The 18,645-nt window shown below is 37.5% G+C and overlaps 1 protein-coding gene across 1 annotated transcript in view; it reads left to right on the forward strand.

The window, feature by feature from the left end:
• The first annotated feature begins 10,422 nt into the window (after window positions 1-10,422).
• Window positions 10,423-18,645, forward strand: part of LOC311297903 (neurexophilin-1) — a 28,964-nt gene continuing 20,741 nt past the window's right edge. Inside the window, exon 1 of the mRNA XM_084420378.1 lies at window positions 10,423-10,856. Coding sequence (XP_084276504.1) covers window positions 10,803-10,856 — 54 coding nt within the window. The 5' untranslated portion in view covers window positions 10,423-10,802. The remainder of the gene's footprint in view (window positions 10,857-18,645) is intronic.

Here is an 18,645-nt window from a genome sequence, read left to right on the forward strand (position 1 = left end):
AAGTCTCTTATGCTCATCAGGGCTGTATTTATCTGATAAAAAAAATACAGTAAAAACACCAACATTGTGAAATATTAAATATTAAATACAATAACTGGTTTCTATTTTAACATGTATTAAACTGTAATTTATTCCAGTGATGGTAAAGCTGAATTTTCAGCATCATTAATCCAGTCTTCAGTGTCACATAATCCTTCAGAAATGATTTGGTTCTCAAGAAACATTTATTATTTTTATTATTATTATTATTGTTATTATCAATGTTGTGCTGTTTAATTCTTTTTGTGAAAACTGTGATACATTTTCAGGAAGAGCATTTATTTGAAATATAAAAGTATTTACTGTCACTTTTGCATCAACTTAATGCATTCTTGTAATGAAAATGTAATAAGTGAAAACAAATGTTGGAGGAAGGAAGAAAAAACAGATATTCCAGCATGGAATGTAATAAGAAAACACATGAAACTCCCACAACAGTCTACAGGTGAGAGCAGACAAAGAGGACAGGTCAAGCAGAGGTGCTCCTGACATTGCTGAGACGAGAAAGCCTACAGATTTCTTTTGATTGACAGAACATTTATTCTATGTGTGTAAACAACTCAATAGTTGGAGCACGTACAGGTTAAGGTGTCAAAGATTTTGAGCCAAAGTCACAATTCTGAAGGAGATATAAAAAAAAAATGTTAAAAAAATTCTTCACACTGTTTACTTGGTGTGGGCACTGAAAATCAGTTTCCTTGACTTAAAGTAAGGTGGCGTCCCACTAGTCTACTCAAAACAACATCTGACTGTTTTTGCTGAAATCTTGCTCTCCTCTGTCAGAGGTCTGTCACACTCACCAATTACGAATAGAAGAATAGAAGAGGGATGACAGATTAAACGACTGCCATAGAGTTATCTATATAAAAAGAGTTTAAAAATGGAGTTAGTTTATTTAGTTAAAAATGGGACAAATAATTACATAAAGTAGTCCTTATTTAAGTAAATGAATTAAAAATTAACATTTATCCCATCCAGGTAAAAGCTGCAGAATTGTCTAAAGGTGATAATACACAGGGCAACTTTTTGGGCGATGTTGCTGGGCAATGTTGCCGTCAACGGGCAACCAGATGAGGCAACCGATCTAAATTATCCAGATATATATTTATTGCCCATTTTCAATGGGAAAGTGCCCAAGCAACAATCGCTCGGCAAGATTGCCCTGCAACATTGCACAAAAAGTTGCCCTGTGTATCATCACCTTAAGAGTGATTATTGGTTTCCAGACAGAATGACTGCTTAAGGCACACAGACATATACTGTAGGAGTTCTTAGAAATAAATAAAATAATCAAATGAAAAATATTGTGTTCTATTGCAAGTTCACATACTTGTTCTCATGTTTTACGTTTGAGCTATCAAGTTTACATGTGTTGAAATAATCCGTTTTTATTCTTTATTTGTGTCTTTGAAGTCTGCCAGTGTCTTTTTCTGTGTTGGGGGTGAATGGGTGAAACGTACAATATTGAAGTATTGACAGCACTAAAACATAAATTATTTAGGATTACAAAATGTTACAAAAACATCTTAAAATGAATTACATTTCTATAATCGTTTAACTATTATTTATCATGTAACATTTATTTTGTTTGCCGTGGAACACAAAAGACATTTTTTCAGTGTAGTCCTATGCTGACAATTGAAACATAAAATACACTAATAACGCAATAAATTCACAAAAGTAACCAATTTTATTTGTGCACTATAATCCAAATCTTTAGTAATCCAAAAGTGGCTAGTAGGACTGCATTACACGCCACTGCTGAAATCTACCCGCATTTGGCAGGTGTTAATGTCAAGCCCAGCTTATATCCAATGCCCGGATGAGTGAGTGAGTGAGCGAGTGAGTGAGTGTGAAACAGCTTTGCCCTGATCATTCAACCTCAGTGGTCCTTCTTGCACTAAAAGCTTTTTTAATTATGAATTCCATTAGTCTTTCTATCTCTCTCTCTTTCCCCACCCTCTACACCCCATCACGAAAGACGCATACCTAAACCCAACTGTGCATGTGACCAGTCTAAAAAAAACACACAAACATACACGTATACAAAAAAAGTGAATTAATTAAATATAACAAACTAACAAACAAAAATGCTTCTTAATAATTGAGCAGCCATATGTCAATGAAGATTCTCCTTTCCAAAGTATTCATCTTTAAATAAATAAACTAACTGCATCATTAGAGATAACATCAGAATAGGCTCCATAGCCCTTAACGGCATGAGTCACATCAGATGGAGATAAGTAGCCGGGATTATTGATTTTTATATGAAGTGTATTCACTCGCCTTTAACCAAAGTCTCTTAAAGCCATTTATCCTCATCGACAGACATTAAACATGCATCACTGCTGTATTAATGAGGACTACTGTGTCTGGTTCCATATCTTTGACAGTAAAACAGAAAACGAAGAACAGACATGACCTTCATCTTGGTCAAATTTCCAGAGAAAATTACTGGGGCCTGGACTTTTTTTTTTTTTTTTTTTACATATATATATATCACCAAACTAGCAAACCAAACCATGGTTTCTGCTTTCTCAGACATATGAAAACACTAATTCAATTAGCATCAGCATTTTAGGTCGCGTCTAACCCTTTTTAGAAGGTCATGGCTGCTTCCTGTTTTGACCTGATCATGGCAAAAGGGTGATGCGGGAGCAATACACACAAACACACATACACAGAGATCTCTCAAATTACACTTCCACAGAGGCCAGCAGTGCATGTGTGTATGTCTGTGGCAGGGTCAGAGCTATTTCAATAGGCTCCCCATTCACCTTTATCAAAGGATTCTCATCCTCTTTCAACAGAGCAAAGCATATCTAAAGACTACTCTGCATGTGTGCATCTCTGTCAGCATAGTAAAAGACCTGTGGTCTGCCTCTCTCCCATGAGATCCTATTACTTTTGTTAAAAATGCAAATAGGACAAAATGCCAGCAGAATAGTTTCAACTTTAAGGTATAGTGCCCCTAAAACTGAAAATTCTCATAAAAAAATAAGTTACTCACCCTCATGTTGTTCCAAACCCATATGACTTACTTTCTTCTGCAGAACACAAAAGGAGAACATTAGCATGCAATTACAACGAATGGGGACTGAAGCTCTTAGGCATCAAACAAAACCTAAAAGGATGGTAAAGGCCATAAAAGTGCTCCATACTATCCATCTTTTTAACGTTGAAGGGATGATAAAATGATATAAAAGGCCCACCGGCCCTCTCCCCTCCAATGTCAAGACCAAAGCTCATTTGAGGAAGGAAGATGAGGACAGAAGACAGGTGAAGCTGTCAGGCTCCAAATAAGATGGATTAATCCTTAATTAGCCTGCATGTATTATTATCTTTAATTATGAACTGTAGAATAAACAAAACAGCAAGAGAATGACAGAGACAGGCAGAAACAGACACAAATGAAATAACTGTGGCGACATTGCAGTTTTATCTATGTTTTTATGTCTTCTGTGGGCATCTGTGCTTATATTTAGCATGCTGATGCAGTTTAATGAAGTCCATTTGAGACTCAGATCAATAGAGGCCATAGAGGACAGACCGGCTTGCCCCTCTAGCCCCATCCCATCATCTAACCCACAGTTGGATTCAGCCTCAACCAACAGAATACATGCTTAAGGTTAATGGCTCATTGTCATTTTGATTAAGTTGTTTGGTGCTCTTTAAATGACAGCCACCAGAGAAGCTAATAGAAGGTTTTGAAGAAGAGACAAAAAAAAAAATGATGTGGTGGAAGTGAAAGAGCTCTGTTGCTTAAGCCACCGCTTAGTTGTGGGCTTGGCCTTGACAAAGTCTGGAAACAATTTCTTTAAAACGTGAGAAAAGGGCAAAATACACACCCATTTCATGCTGGTCCCTTATAGCCTTCACTGGATAAACTGGTCAGGCTTCAGATATTCCTTATATTAAGAGAATTTTTTTTTTTTTTTTTTTGCATGCAACAAAGGCTACATTATTCATATATATTCAAACAAAGTAATTCTGAGATCTAAAAGATTTCAGACAGTTGTGAATTTTCAGATGGAGGGAGTGTTTAGGTGTTCACCTGTTTGGTGACGCTAACAATGCAGAATTCGCATACCTCAGCTTTGTTATATTAAAACAAGGACATATTCAGTGGTGTTTATGTTAACACTAACACATCTGTGGGCCACTACTACTAAAAAGCTATCTAATGATGTCAGACTGACCAGATGATTTCCTGCAAAAGAATTTTTTTTAATTATTATTATCAATGTTGAAGATATCCATTTAATGAACCCTTGCTGAATAAAATGATTATTATTATTATTATTTGAAAAAAACAAATAAATCTTAATGACGTCAAACTTTTGAATGGTAATGTGTGTCAAAAGATCAGAAAGCATTATAGTGTTAAAGGGTTAGTTCACCCAAAAATTAAAATTCTGTCAGTAATTACTCACCCTCATGTTGTTCCAACCGCGTAAGACCTTCGTTCATCTTCGGAACACAAATTAAGCTATTGTTGGTTCGCGTAGTGTTTTTGCGCAGCGCGTCTGTGTTACACGTCACCACGTAGGCTCACTATTGGCCGACGCCGGTCATGTGTGTGATGCGTGATGACGTGCAACACAGACGCGCAGCGCAAAAACACTACGAGGCCCAGAGAGAAGGAAATGAAAAGTGGAATAAAGTCGTTATTTTTGTTTGTTTTTGCGCACAAAAAGTATTCTCGTAGCTTGATATACTTAAGATTGAGCCACTGGAGTCACTTGGACTATATTATCGATCTCTTTAATTATTTTTCTGGGCCAGCAAGTTTCGGTCACATAGAAGCCTATGGAGGAGTGAGACATGGCTCAGATTTCATCAAAAATATCTTAATTTGTGTTCCGAAGATGAACGAAGGTCTTACGCGGTTGGAACAACATGAGGGTGAGTAATTACTGACAGAACTTTCATTTTTGGGTGAACTAACCCTTTAATGGAGCCAGACAGGGCAGATTATTGTTACCGTCTGACAATCATCCCTCTCACACCTACACCTGTAATGAGTCTGTCTATTAAAAGCCGCAAAATGGATCAAACTCAGAAGAACTATTTGCAAAGATGGGAAAAACTGAAAGCTTGCACTTCTTTTCATTCTGTGCCATCACTCAGAAAAGGGGCAGCAGATAGAAACAAAAGGAAAAAAAAAGGATGAATAAGGCACTGATGACGCCTGATCCTCCTGAACTCAAAGAGAAGTGAACTCGACCTCTGCAGGGCATCTCTCTAGCACCTTCTTCCCTGCTCTCCTTTTACTGAGACTGCAGCTCTTTCATCCTTCATCTGCACATTTCTCACGTCTTTCATGCGGGCTTTTCTTTGCTGAGGGTTTGCTTATGTTTCTTTTTTGTCCCATCTGTCCCCTGCTTGATGTTATCTTCTTCATCCCACATTCCTCTGAAGTCTTAAGTGTAATTTTGTCATTTTACAAAAGCTGAGTAAATGCTGGCCTTATGTAGAGTTGGGGGTTGGGGGATTTTATCGTATGCTTCGGCATCATTTGTCACTGCTCAAAACAAACACCAATCATATGCAGTTTTTTTTTTTTTTCTCACTGATTATGTTTACATTTGTGATCTACATTTTTTCCTCCCCTCATCTTCCATTGTTTACACTCATAATGAGTGTGTATCACTGTAGATTTAGTGATGTTAAATTGAACTCGCCTAAACATTAAGAGGCAGCTGTGATTATGTTTCAGGCACTGTGATGATAATTCGGCCACCCCGATTCTCACAATCTCATTTATATCCTGTTTCTATGTGCTTTAGTCCCTCGTTATTTTGTTCTATCAATCTCTCCCCCTGGAAAAAAATAATAAAAAACATAGCCATGTGGGACACATCAGTGGGAGTGAAATCATATCATTCATAATTCTCTGGTGAGGATCATTTAAGCTGGAATAACTGAGTGAGTGTCACTTACAGTTTGATGTCAAACCACCTTTAAAAAAGCCCATGCTGTGTCAACTGCTGAGAATAGAATTAAAGAAAACTATCAAGTCACTTACACAGCACACACACACACACTTTGCACATGTGGAGAAGATGTTGGTATATTTTCCTTAAAGCAAGGGTGCCCTCTTCAGTTGCTATGGGTAAAACACACCTTCAGATCCAAAGAGGTGGATTTTTTTCTCTGCTGAAATAAAACCAGGACAGGATGAATGCATGTTATGTAAAATAAATAAATAGATAAAAATTAATCTTATCACTTTACTTAAATCAAAACTTGAGAAAGAAAAACTGAAAAGGGAAGTATATGGATGAGGGAAGACATGATATTCACATAACACACTGTCTAAGATGCCTTCATCTGGAGGCTGTTTGCACAGGGGTATACGCTGCCTGTTATCCCACAATTCTGATTACTTTCTTGTGCCTCTCTCTCTGCGTGCGCAGTCCTGATTTTCACCTTTTCTTCCATGTTTGGATGTGTAAATTGGCAAGACAAAACACGTCCAAATAATAAACTTTCACTCTGTGATGGTTCAATTTAGCAGTTAATCCGCGAATAACATGTGCGCCGAACCGTGGGGCCTGGTCCGTACGGATCACGGATCAACTGCGATCCGTGATCCTAATAATTAATGTCCCTGTTCCCAAAAATGCTGGTACTCAAAAGCGCTTCCCTCCACGTTTTCTGCTGCGCGTCGTTTATTTTTACCATGTGCACCCCTGACTAAAGCAAAAAATTCATGAAATATTAATTAGTCTCACCTCTAAAGCTCACTTAAATTGACATTAAACGTGACATTATGGATGTACCTGTAATTGGAAGGCAGTTTTAAGGTTAGTTCACCCAAAAATGAAAATTCTGTCATTAATTACTCACCCTCATGTCGTTCAAGAACTTCATTCATCTTCATCTATATTCTAAGATATTTTTTATGAAATCCGAGAGCTTTCTGTCCCTCCCATAGACAGCTACATTGCAACTTTCAAGGCCCAGAAAGGTAGTAAAGACACCGTTAAAACAGTCCATGTGACTACAGTGGTTCAACCTTAATGTTACGAAGTGGTGAGAATACTGTGCTCATAAACGAAACAAAAACTTTATTTGATTTCTTTTCGTCTGTGTTAGAATGGTGAGCCGGCGTTCTAACGTAGAACCCGGAAGTGCTGCACTGTGTTTACACTACTTGAGTCTGACACAGATAAAGTCGTTGTTTTGGTTTTGGTTTCTCGTCGCTTCATAAAATTAAGGTTGAACCACTGTAGTCACATGGACTGTTCTAATAATGTCTTTACTACGTTTATGGGCCTTGAAAGTTGCAATTATGTTGCTGCCTATGGGAGGAACAGAAAGCTCTCGGATTTCATAAAAAATATCTTAATTTGTGTTCCGAAGATAAACGTCTTAACAACATGAGGGTGAGTAATTAAAGCCACACTATGTTATGGGTGTATGGGTAACGCAGCTAGCCTGTTTTATCATATTAGACACATTTGAGTGTGTTGAAAGTTGCTATAATGCTACTCTGTGTGTTAATTCGCTCGGCGGCTACTACACTTGTTGCACACTGCAGTGAGCTAGATCCATATTAGGCATGGTAAATATGGTACTCAGTCACAGTAAATCAAGAAAACGAGATTTAATCAAAAAGACTGCGTTGAGCTGTATAACAATGACTAGTTTTCTGTCTATGAATGTATCCAAACAGTTGCTCACCTGTCTAATAAAACAATAAAGTGTCTTTGGTGTTTCCATGGTTTCTACAAAACAAAACCGGAAAACGAGGGTAACGCGGGTATGATATCATTGATAGGCGACGCACGGACAAGGTCTGTTTCCTGGTTAAAACTGCTTATTTCTCTGGATCTAAACATTCTTAGAAACATTTGGGATAATTTAAGTACACAAATTAACAAAATATATGACATTGTTCTAGTGGTTTTTGGATATTTTAATCATAGATTGGGTGAACTAACCCTTTAACAGTGCTGAGCACCGAGGCAGCAAGACAGTTAGTTGTTAGTCATTTCAATCAGCCATTGACAATCAATTGGACAATTTTCTTCAGAATGGCTGTAGTAACAAAAATCAACACAAGATGGAGCTAAAGACCTTTTTATTGTATATAACTAGCAGGCAGTCTCTCGTCATTGGATTACCCACTGTCTCCAACACAGCACACTCAAATGACATTAGTGCTGTGAAACAAGATAAAGCCACTAACGCCCCCAGCCCTGATCCCTACACTAATGCAGGCTCACAGACATACACAAACAGAGACACTATCGCTTTCAATCACAGATACACGCTTGTGACATCATCCTTATGGATAATTTCTTCTGAATACTGCAGAAGAAATTTAATCGGATGAATTTTATAAAAACATGTCTACTTCACATTTCCCCAAACAATCTATGTATATAGATGAATAATCTATGTATATACTGCATAACATAAATTAAGCCTGTTTTATGACCAATATGATTTATTGAAAATTAGGCATTTCATATAGTAATACGATTTTTCTAGTAAAAACAGAAGTCAAAAACTGACGCATGAGTGCGAGACCATTTCAATGATGTAGTTTGTCAACTTAAATTATTTTACATTAAAACTAGTAACTTTGAGCTAATGAAAAAATAAAAAATTAAAGTTTCAGGACGCCGGCGTCCTCCTGCAGATTACAGTGAGGTAGAATTGGATGTTTGTAATAATGTTTTATAATTACCATTATTTTCATTAGTCTGAATGTAAACCAGTGTTATTATTTAAATCAACATAAAGGCAAATACAACAATGTAAATAATTACACAATTTATTTAGTTTTTATTTTATTTTAGGGTGAAATATAACCTGGACATGTTCTTTCACAGGTTTCATGAGAGTCACCCAAAAGTATTTTGATCACTCTTAAAGGTTATATAAAAGTTATGTTTGTGGAAACAGTTGATTTAGAGAAGAAATCGTTTATTACGTCTGTTGCTTTGATCGTCTGTGTTTTTTTTCTTCTCCTCTAGGTCATTGCTTTTCGATTTTTACATTTTGTGTCTCAATCTCCAGGGTTTCAATCAGAGAATTTGACCCTTTGCCCTCTCACCATTCCATTACCAAGCCAACAGACTTGCACTTAATCATACACGCACACACTGCTTTAATGCACAATATTAATATTTGACAGGGGATGTAGAGTGACCTTAGAGGGTCAAAGGTCACTTTTATAAGTGTGTGCACTATGCACAAAAGAGGGAGGGAAAAGTAGTAACATTTAAAAAGAGGCAAATTATCACCCCTGAGTACCAAAAAAAAAAAAATAAAAAATAAATTATGGCTCATAACAAAAGTGTGGCAATCAAGCGAGTGCTCTCAGTTGGTTCTACAGTGCAAGCGATCTGATTTCATATTAGACTCACATAGAAAGGCAGAGGATACCGGGCTGTTTCAAATCAATAAGGCTACACAAATCACATCCCAATACACACAGTAGGGCTTCTCCCTGGGCCAATTACCAGTTAGGTGGAGGGGTGAGTATCTTGGATGACAAAAAAGAGCCAAATAACCCAAAACAGATAACAGAGATACATTGATGCAGACAAACCATTAAGAATAGCCTGTACCTTATGACAAGGTACCGCTGGCATCAGGTTTAATAACCTGTGACTGCCGTCAGCACAATGTGAGAAGGACATGTTCCTAGACAAATGTGCATATTAGTCACTTATCAATAGGTTATCAACAATGTACTCACCTTAATGTTGTTCCAAAACCATACCCGTTTTCTTTTTCTGAGGAAAACAAAATATAGAAAGCACCAGCCACCATTGAGTTTTATTGCATGGTTAAAAAAAGAAAAAATGCAATGACAGCAAATGTGACTGAGTGTGAAATAAAGTTTGAAATGATGTGAGGGTACCTAATGTCAGATATTTTTGGGTGAACTATCCTTTTAACCCTAAAGTTAATGGGAAATGATTGGTTAACAGGAATGTTGTTCCAGGAAGAACAAAGAATTCATATCCAGGGATATGCAGGCTATTGATAAATTTACCAAGCAATCCATCATTATGCATTTTTGTTATATAAACGACTGAAGTTAATTATTATGATTTAGGTTCAGGAAAGAGAAGGTATGAAGGGGGTTGACAGGATGAAGGAAGGAAGGAAGGAAGGAAAAAGAAAAGTATGCTTGAGAGAGAGAGAGAGAGAGAGAGAGAGAGGAGAGAGAGAGAGAGAGAGAGAGAGAGAGAGAGAGAGAGAGAGAGAGAGAGAGAGAGAGAGAGAGAGAGAGAGAGAGAGAGAGAGAGAGAGAAGAGAAGAGAAGAGAAAGAGTGAAAAGGGGATGATTGGGGCTATGACGAGGGAGACAGAAAGAGAGAGGGGGGTTTAAAACGTCAGCATAGGAGCCCTGCTGCCAGTCTGCATGTACTGATATGCACGACGCTCGAGGAGTTTGCGCTCCGGTCAGGCTCGCGCACTGGGATCCTAACCGTCACCAGCACATAAAAGCGCGGATAACGGAGATGATTCTCTTCACACAGCAACACGAAACGGAGCAAAGTGTACGCAGATGGAAGCGATGAAGTGTCCTGTCAGTTTCCACTCACCTTTGGATGTGACGAGCTCCAAGTAGCGGGAGTTTACCGTGACTGACAGCAGGTGGGATTCCACTCAGAGGAGAGCTCGCGCTTGACTTTTTGTTGGACATGGGACCGGGTCTCGCCTGTTTTGGATACGGTACCGGAGGAACCGCGTCTTCTTGAACGAAGAGCTGTCGACAGCTGGACAACGACGAGATGCGCTCCGACCACGGCTTCATCCTGCTGCTCCTCAACGGGACAGCGTGCTTGGTGAGGTTTAAATATTAATGTGATATATTAAGTTTGTGTTATATTAAGTTTCAGTCTTGTTTATTGAACCGAACTGGGTCTCTGTCAACGGTTGAGAGGTGCGCTTCACGTGGCCTTCACCTGTGCGTCAAGGGGTGACCGTCATCGTCTTCCCGCCGAGCGCTCGCGCTTCACACTTAAGGGCAGGAGTTTGGGGCACGAGCTCTGGATGGACCTGCTCGAGCGCGTATCGACTCTTTCTTGGAAGTCATGCTTCGCTTCGCGCGCAAGGGGTCCCATGCTATTTTGTGTTAGTGTGTGTGAAGGAATAAGCGGGGGGGAAGGAAAGATACAGTGAGAAATTTCAGGGGCGTCCTGATCCTACATTTTCGAGGGGGCACCAGTGACAATATTCAGTGACGGTCTATATATATAAATATACCTTATATACATTATAGCAAAGAGAGAGAGAGAGAGTAAGGAAAATAAAATCAATGTAACAATGCTACAAACTTTTTGTTGAACATATTTAAGTAATATCACATGATCAAATGTGATGAATAATTTTTACAGAACAGTTGTGAGTGTGATAGTGCATTTTTATAAGTAATTCATTTTAAGTTAAGTAAGTGAGTTTCAGACCATGGCCAGTTCTTTATCAGCGAAAATATTTCCAGAAGTTACTCACCATGAAATCAAAATTGACAGTTCTTATTATTTTTTTTTTTTATGGACTATTGCTGTATTTATTTATTATGAATTATTTAGCAGTCATTTATTTTTTTATTTTTTTAAATTCACGTGTTCTGTAATCCTTAAAATTCCCCTCCCACTTGCAGACATCTCTTCTCTACTCTGATTACGTGTTTGCTGGCGCAAGGGCGGGACAACCTGTCACCCTCACATGAGATCACAGCAATAGCAAACGACAACCAGAGTTGCCAAGTCCACTTATAATACGCGACTTTTGGCCTCTTCTTTTATTTTTTGTAAGTCGCGTTACGGGTCACGGGTCAAGGGTTTAGTTTTTTTGGGGGATTATTTTAAAAAATGTGGTTGCTCGTTAGGAAAATATGACTTGCAACTTTGTTTCTTTATATTTATGGTCACAGTTTTTCCCCAAATACATTGTTTGACACTGTCTGCTCACAGTTAATAGCCAACCAGTGCAATAATAAAAGTGTTGTAGCGTAATTCGTCATCTCATATCCCACCCCCTTCTCCCCCTCATTGGAGAAAAATCACATTCAACGCAGGCATGTGACGCTGCAATCCAAGCGATGTTAGTAGACGCAAATAGAGATTTATGTAAATTTTCAAAAACAATGCCACCAACAGAGATTTGCATGATGGAGAGGAAACATGGGAGGTGATGTTTTTTATAATTTTTTTATATATATAAATGTAGCCCATAAATAAGCACACACAAAAAAATGGTTTTTATCCAAATAGTTTTTGTTAAAGTAACATATTTCTTTTACCACCAAAACACTATTGTATTGCGTTTAATTAACTTAACCTGTATAATTTCCCACTATACTTAATTATCAATCGTTAAACTAATGTAAAGGGTTTAATTTCGCGATAAAAAAAAAAAACAAAAAAAAAAACGGATGTGACGATTTCCAACGTATTGGATGAAGACGGCATGCGAAGGCGTCAGAGCTAGAAGTATCAGCCGGTTAAGAAAATATAAAGTTAATCTAAAGTCAAAGTCTTTCATTTCTGTTAGTATTGCGGAAAGTCTGTAATATATTGCACTGAAAAAAAAATATATAGGCCTATATTGGCTGCTTGTTCAAATTGCTTCATTAAAATGAGCTTAAGCAACACAATTTTGTCCAAACTTAATTTGATTGTGTTCAGTCTGCTTAAATATATGTAAAATTTAAGTTTACTTAATCAGTTTGTGTTGGATTACATGAATGATTTGTGTTGCAGTAACTGAAACTGGGCGGTACTTGTTAGTTCCCAGCATGCTTTGCATAGCTGAATAAAGAGAGAAATAAATGTTGAAATTAAGTGTTATTTTATGTGTTTTTGAGAAAACGAGAGAAGGGGGAGACTTGATAGTATGTTATTGTGTTTAATGTTCAGTTACATTGGAATTATTAGAACCATTTAAATTACACCATTGTGGAGAAGAGTGGAGCATTTGGTTAGGTTATGGACTGATTCTTATAAGTTTAATGCTTATGGCTAAAGGAGCACTTATATTTTAGCATTTAAGATTTAAATAAGTGCTATCACTAGTTGATATAGCTATAGTAGAAATTCAGTTGAGAAATCATATTAATCCAACACTTCTTTTTTTCAGTGCAATATTAAATAAATTAAAGCATGTTCACTAAACTTAACTATAGCTTAAGTCACAGAGAAGCTATTCCATTTATTTGGTTGGACATTACTATTTCACATAGATTCTTTCTCATTCAGTTGTGTTGTCACATCACAATGAGGTAAAAAATTCCATTAATGTTAATAAAAAATAATTTGCTTGTGTGAAACCACTGTCCATAATTGAATTAAGTTAGTTTAAAGATTTTTATTTTTATTTTTTAACAAAAAAACAAGTATACTAATACTAACAGTAGATATAGCCTATGGTTCGAATTTATTTTATTACAAATATGTGCTATATGCTATATTACAGCTCCCCCTCAGTGCTCTTGTCTTTTTCTCCTTTTCCATCTCCAAACCTATTCTGCTCACAGGCTATCGGAGGAATGTTGCAATTTGATGATTTTTGTAAAATAGTTTCTGCTTTTCAAATTCTGAGTGGTTTCAGCTTAATATGCTGCAGGCTCATTTATTGATAATAAATAATATTGATGATAATAGATGATATAATAATATTGGGCTTGCTTTGGGCTTGTTTTGAAGCTGCAGTTGCTTATTTGCGGTTGACGACAACGATCTAACAATCCAATCAATAACTGATGTCTCTATATTTTTATTTTATTTTTTGTCGAGAAGGTGTATCACTCGAATAAACATCACAATATGGAAGCTTTTATCACTAAGCAAAGCACAACACGAAAGCCGGTCTGGAACACTCCACTCCGGGTTTTCCATTTTGCCGTTTCTTGGAGCAAGAGAAAATGACAACTTTCTAACACATAAACTACACTTTGCACCACTCACATACTCTAGTCTGCAACAACATGAACACAGACAATAACTGATACAAACTGAAAGTTAAAAAAAGGCCAAGGTTCAAATTCCAGAACTATTTTAAATACATTTTAAAGTGCAATTAGACATTTGCAAAAATTTTGTTTCCATTACAAAAAAACAGTTTTTTGTTACATGACGGTTAATAATGATTTATTAAATTATTGATATCTGTGACAGCATATTTAGAATTTTTTTTCCGGCATGATTTGTGAAACTACTACTAGTAATAATAATAATAATAATTATTACTATTATTATTTAGCAGCTCTCAAAATCCACTTTGCTCAGTCTGAGGGGGCACGTGGTTCCTTTTAATATAGGCATGACACTTCTGAGAATAAGACAGATGATACTTTACCAATCCTACAGACCAAGTTTCAATAATTTCACAATAACTCCACAGCTAACATTTTTAATGAAAAATTCCTGTTGGGGTTGGGACTTTTTTTCTCAGTGGTCAGAGTCAATTGTCGTCTTGGCACACTCCACAGAGTCTTACACTGCTCTTGGCGTACCCATGACTGGTATCAATGAGTAAAATATCCATAGTTTATCTTTAGAGCAAAGGTTGTGTACGGCTGCCTGATTTCTATGCACCTGCTGCGAGGGTGTTATAGCTTAACACCCGCAGTCTAAATTTAATCCCCCTCTAGCAGTCTCTGTGTTACAATTATCTGCTGTGTAGCTGGAATAATTCATGACTTCTTCTTTGACACGTTTTAATCCTCTTGTATTCTGCAGGGATACAAAATGATATCATTAAAGTGAAAAAAAAAGAAGCATATCAGAATTAGGAATCTAAACAACAAAGAAGCATTGCTTTATTTGTAGAGTTTAATTATGCCACATACAGGGTCTTTTGGTAGGATGTTGCATTAGTACAAATCCAGCTTCCTGCTGTAAAGCCTCCCATTTGGCGACTTACATTTGTCTATTCGAAAGGGGGCGGACAACTAATAACCATGACAAATCTTCCCTAGAATAATTACAAAACACCTACGTGTAATTAACTGAGAGGGGCTGCCAGTGAGAGGAAATTTAATAAGGTCACATCTGTAACCCAAGTTTGGATTTGATGAGGGTCAGTCCTGAGAGAAATGTACAGCATACATATACCAGGGCATCACCAATCTTAATAAAGAAAAAACACAGACTTACTTTGTGATATGAAAAAAAATATATATATATATTGCCAAGAAAAGAAATGCTGAAAATAGCAGACTCATAAAATTACAGGTGAAGGTTATAAGGAATTTAATTAAAATACCATCCACGGTTTTCCTTGTGTTGCCTGCAGAATGTTGTCAGTGAATACCTTCAGACATGTAGCCATACTTTACGTCAGGAAGACACTAATAATGTAATTATCCAATTTAGCTTACGGCATTAGGTCATTTATCTGGCACATTACTTAAAACCTGAGGGAGATTCAGACGCAAGAAAATGGCTTATGTGTTCGCACACCGAAATTGGGCATCATGGATAATTCATTTGCGGTGTGACAGTGATAAATTATAGAGCAATCCATGAATTATCCCTTATTAAACACTATTATGCCGTTATTATTAATAGACATGTAGAGCACATTAATAATCAACCTTAATTTTCAGCGGCTTTATTGAAACTAAAAGGCTCGCTTTAATAAAGCCTTCAAGCGTTTGCCTATAGTTAAACTAAGAAAATCAACTGATCAGCTGATGCTTATGAGGTTAGAAACATCTAAAACCTGGCCACATATACAAGTTATGGGAGCGAATCCACTAAATTATCATTTTGTGTGTGTACTGAATGCAGAAGTCACACTTTCGAAATCGTGTTAGCTGAAATACTGTAGAAAATCATAGCAATGTTTTGACATTTTGACCTGTTTGATGTTCTCTACTTTTTAATTACACTAGCTGTTCTGTTTGTATATGTACATGTATATGTATAGTCGGCATTAAATAGAAATTCACCCAATAATTTTTTTCATTAAAACTCGATCTTGCGATGAAACGGCAGACTTCTCAATGAATGGCAACATACAGACTTCTCCAATCATTGTTGCTTATACCATGATCTGTCCGAATACTCGATTCTGATTGGCTGCAAGGTGTGCAATAAAACCGTTTAAGTCAGTTTAATCACCGTTCTATATTAATGCGCTGTTTTCATTGATGTGCACACAAGGCATGCATATGTCACTCACACACAGAGCGGAGATTGCGCTGCGCACACAGAAACATTCAGGAGCACAGGAACTTGTTATCAACGCTGCCCAGTGACTTTTATTAATGAAATAGCTTATCTAATGAATCGCTACATTATATTTCTCAGCAACAAGGGGGTTACATGATTGCTATTTTGAAGTAGTTAATCTCACAGCTTTGTTGTTAAATAGAGAGAGAGACGCTGAACAGACGCAGGTATGAATTCCTCTCTTTCGATAATTAATTCAAATAATTCATTCATTCTGATCAATGTAATCTTACGCACTACTTTATCTCTGTGTCTGATTTAAAGCGAACAGAATGCTAGATCTAACGAGCCATAAACGTCTTCAGTGACTGGCTCAGATTTCTGTAGTAAATAGAGAGAAAGCTATGTGGATTAAAACCCCTTACCAGTCAGGGATCACTGGTGATCCCAGATTATTTTAGTTCAAAATATGTTTGAGCTTATATATCTCAATATTAATAACAGTCTGGTTAATTTTGAGTCTTGAACTATAAACTCTCAAGTGTTGGCTTTCTAAATGTATGTGTGTTATGTTTCTATTCAGAATTACTTATGAGCAGTAACCTTTTTATTTTGGGCATTTCATGTATGCAGCACTTGCCAAAATTGGGGGTGACTGGGAAGGGGTTAATACATCCAGCCACACAACACCTAGGCTACAACGCTTGGCAGACATTCTCATCAGTGCAGCAATGGCGGATGTGTACAACTCGCTGTGAACTCGATCAGGGCGGGTCTATGTTAAAACGCCAGTGTCTGTCAACATTCGTGGGCGGGGCCTGTGGCTGTTGTGACGTCACACCAGCCTCATGGCTGGAAACAGGTCGTTGGGAGACACTGCTGATGATTTATGGGGATTAATAAAAAGGAGTGAGTGGATTTTTATCACTATAGGGTGGTTGTGTACACACACTGCCAACACACATTTATGTCCAAACACCATGCAAAAGTGAATTTTGCATAATAGGTGCCCTTTAAGTGATTTCTCCACAGAACAATGTCATGCAGTCAAGAGCTTATTGCAGGCAATTACCGTGTTAAACGTGTTTATGCTGATGATATTGGCCTAGCATCATTCTCATTATGAGCTCATTAAATTAATACAGTTACAAGATGTAATTTTTCAGAGCCGGCAGTCCACTTTCTACATAGTCATAAGGGAAAATAAACTAAACACTGACATTAAAATCAGACAACTCCAGTCCATCTGTCTGGGTGTGTGCGATAAGCTTTGGTTTTTGGCATACAGAGAAAAGATTAAAAAAGACTGTTTGTTAAAGTGTATGCATATGTGTGTTTCATTTTCATTTCATTTTAATTTTATGCTTTTGGCAGACGCTTTTATCCAAAGCGACTTACATTGCATTTCAAGGTACACATTAACATTCTTATCAGGTCTTGCTATCCCTGGGAATCGAACCTATGACATGCCAACACTCTACTGTTTGAGCTACAGGAAAGTGTGTGTGTGTGTGTGTGTGTGTGTGTGTGTGTGTGTGTGCGTGTGTGTGTCCACAAAACATCTATTCACTCATTGTTTGTCAAATGCATGTGATCAATATGAGTGAAAGCTGTTTGTGTTTTCAGACCTGTTCTGTTTAGAGGGACATTTCTTATTGGACCGACATTCTTCTAAAAGTTAATCCAGGATACAATAGACCCGAAGCCATTCAGGAGAGAGTGTTTCTGACTGTCTCCAAATCTGGTGTTGCTTAAACAATGTCACTTGATTTTAAGCTCTTAAAAAAATCTGTTTGCATGCCATAAACTGTCAGATATTCTGTGACTCACCTGTTCAACAAGGCCTTTCTTGTCCCTCACGGTCTGCTGCCTTGTCTGGCAGATTTACTGAACAAGAAAATTCAGAGACTGTCCCCTAGATCGACCCAAAGTTCATCTTGAAACAGTAAGAGGGCAAGTTAGTCACTCATAGGCAAACAAGACAGACAAAGCACAGTACCAAAGGTACTGTAAGATAAACACAGTTTCATTAAACACTGCTGTCTACCTGTGTGATGTGTGTTAAAGGACAAGTTCGGTGTTTTACACTTAAAGCCCTGTTTTCAGATCGTTTCTGATGAAATAGAACGGTTAAGATTGAAATTTGGACACATGCTGCTGGCCCGAGAAGTGTAATTTAAGTGTAAAATACCGAACTTGTCCTTTAAACACTGTCGATGATTTTTATGCATTAGCACAGACTAACCTCAAGTTAGTCTTCCATCCACCTCCTTCCCTCAGATGGGCATCTTTGGCATGGCTCTCCCTTTTGAAGATAAGCTAGAGAGATGTAGACTGGGTAAACCCAGGCCGAACTACCGGCGATTTGATTTCGCCCCACAGTTCAGGCTGGAAACCTGTACATTCTTCTATCCTGCTTCCGTTACAAATTTGCGGGGACCAATCACAAACTGGC

This window comes from Rutilus rutilus (genome assembly GCF_951802725.1).
Source record: "Rutilus rutilus genome assembly, chromosome: 1".
Lineage (NCBI taxonomy): Eukaryota > Metazoa > Chordata > Actinopteri > Cypriniformes > Leuciscidae > Rutilus > Rutilus rutilus.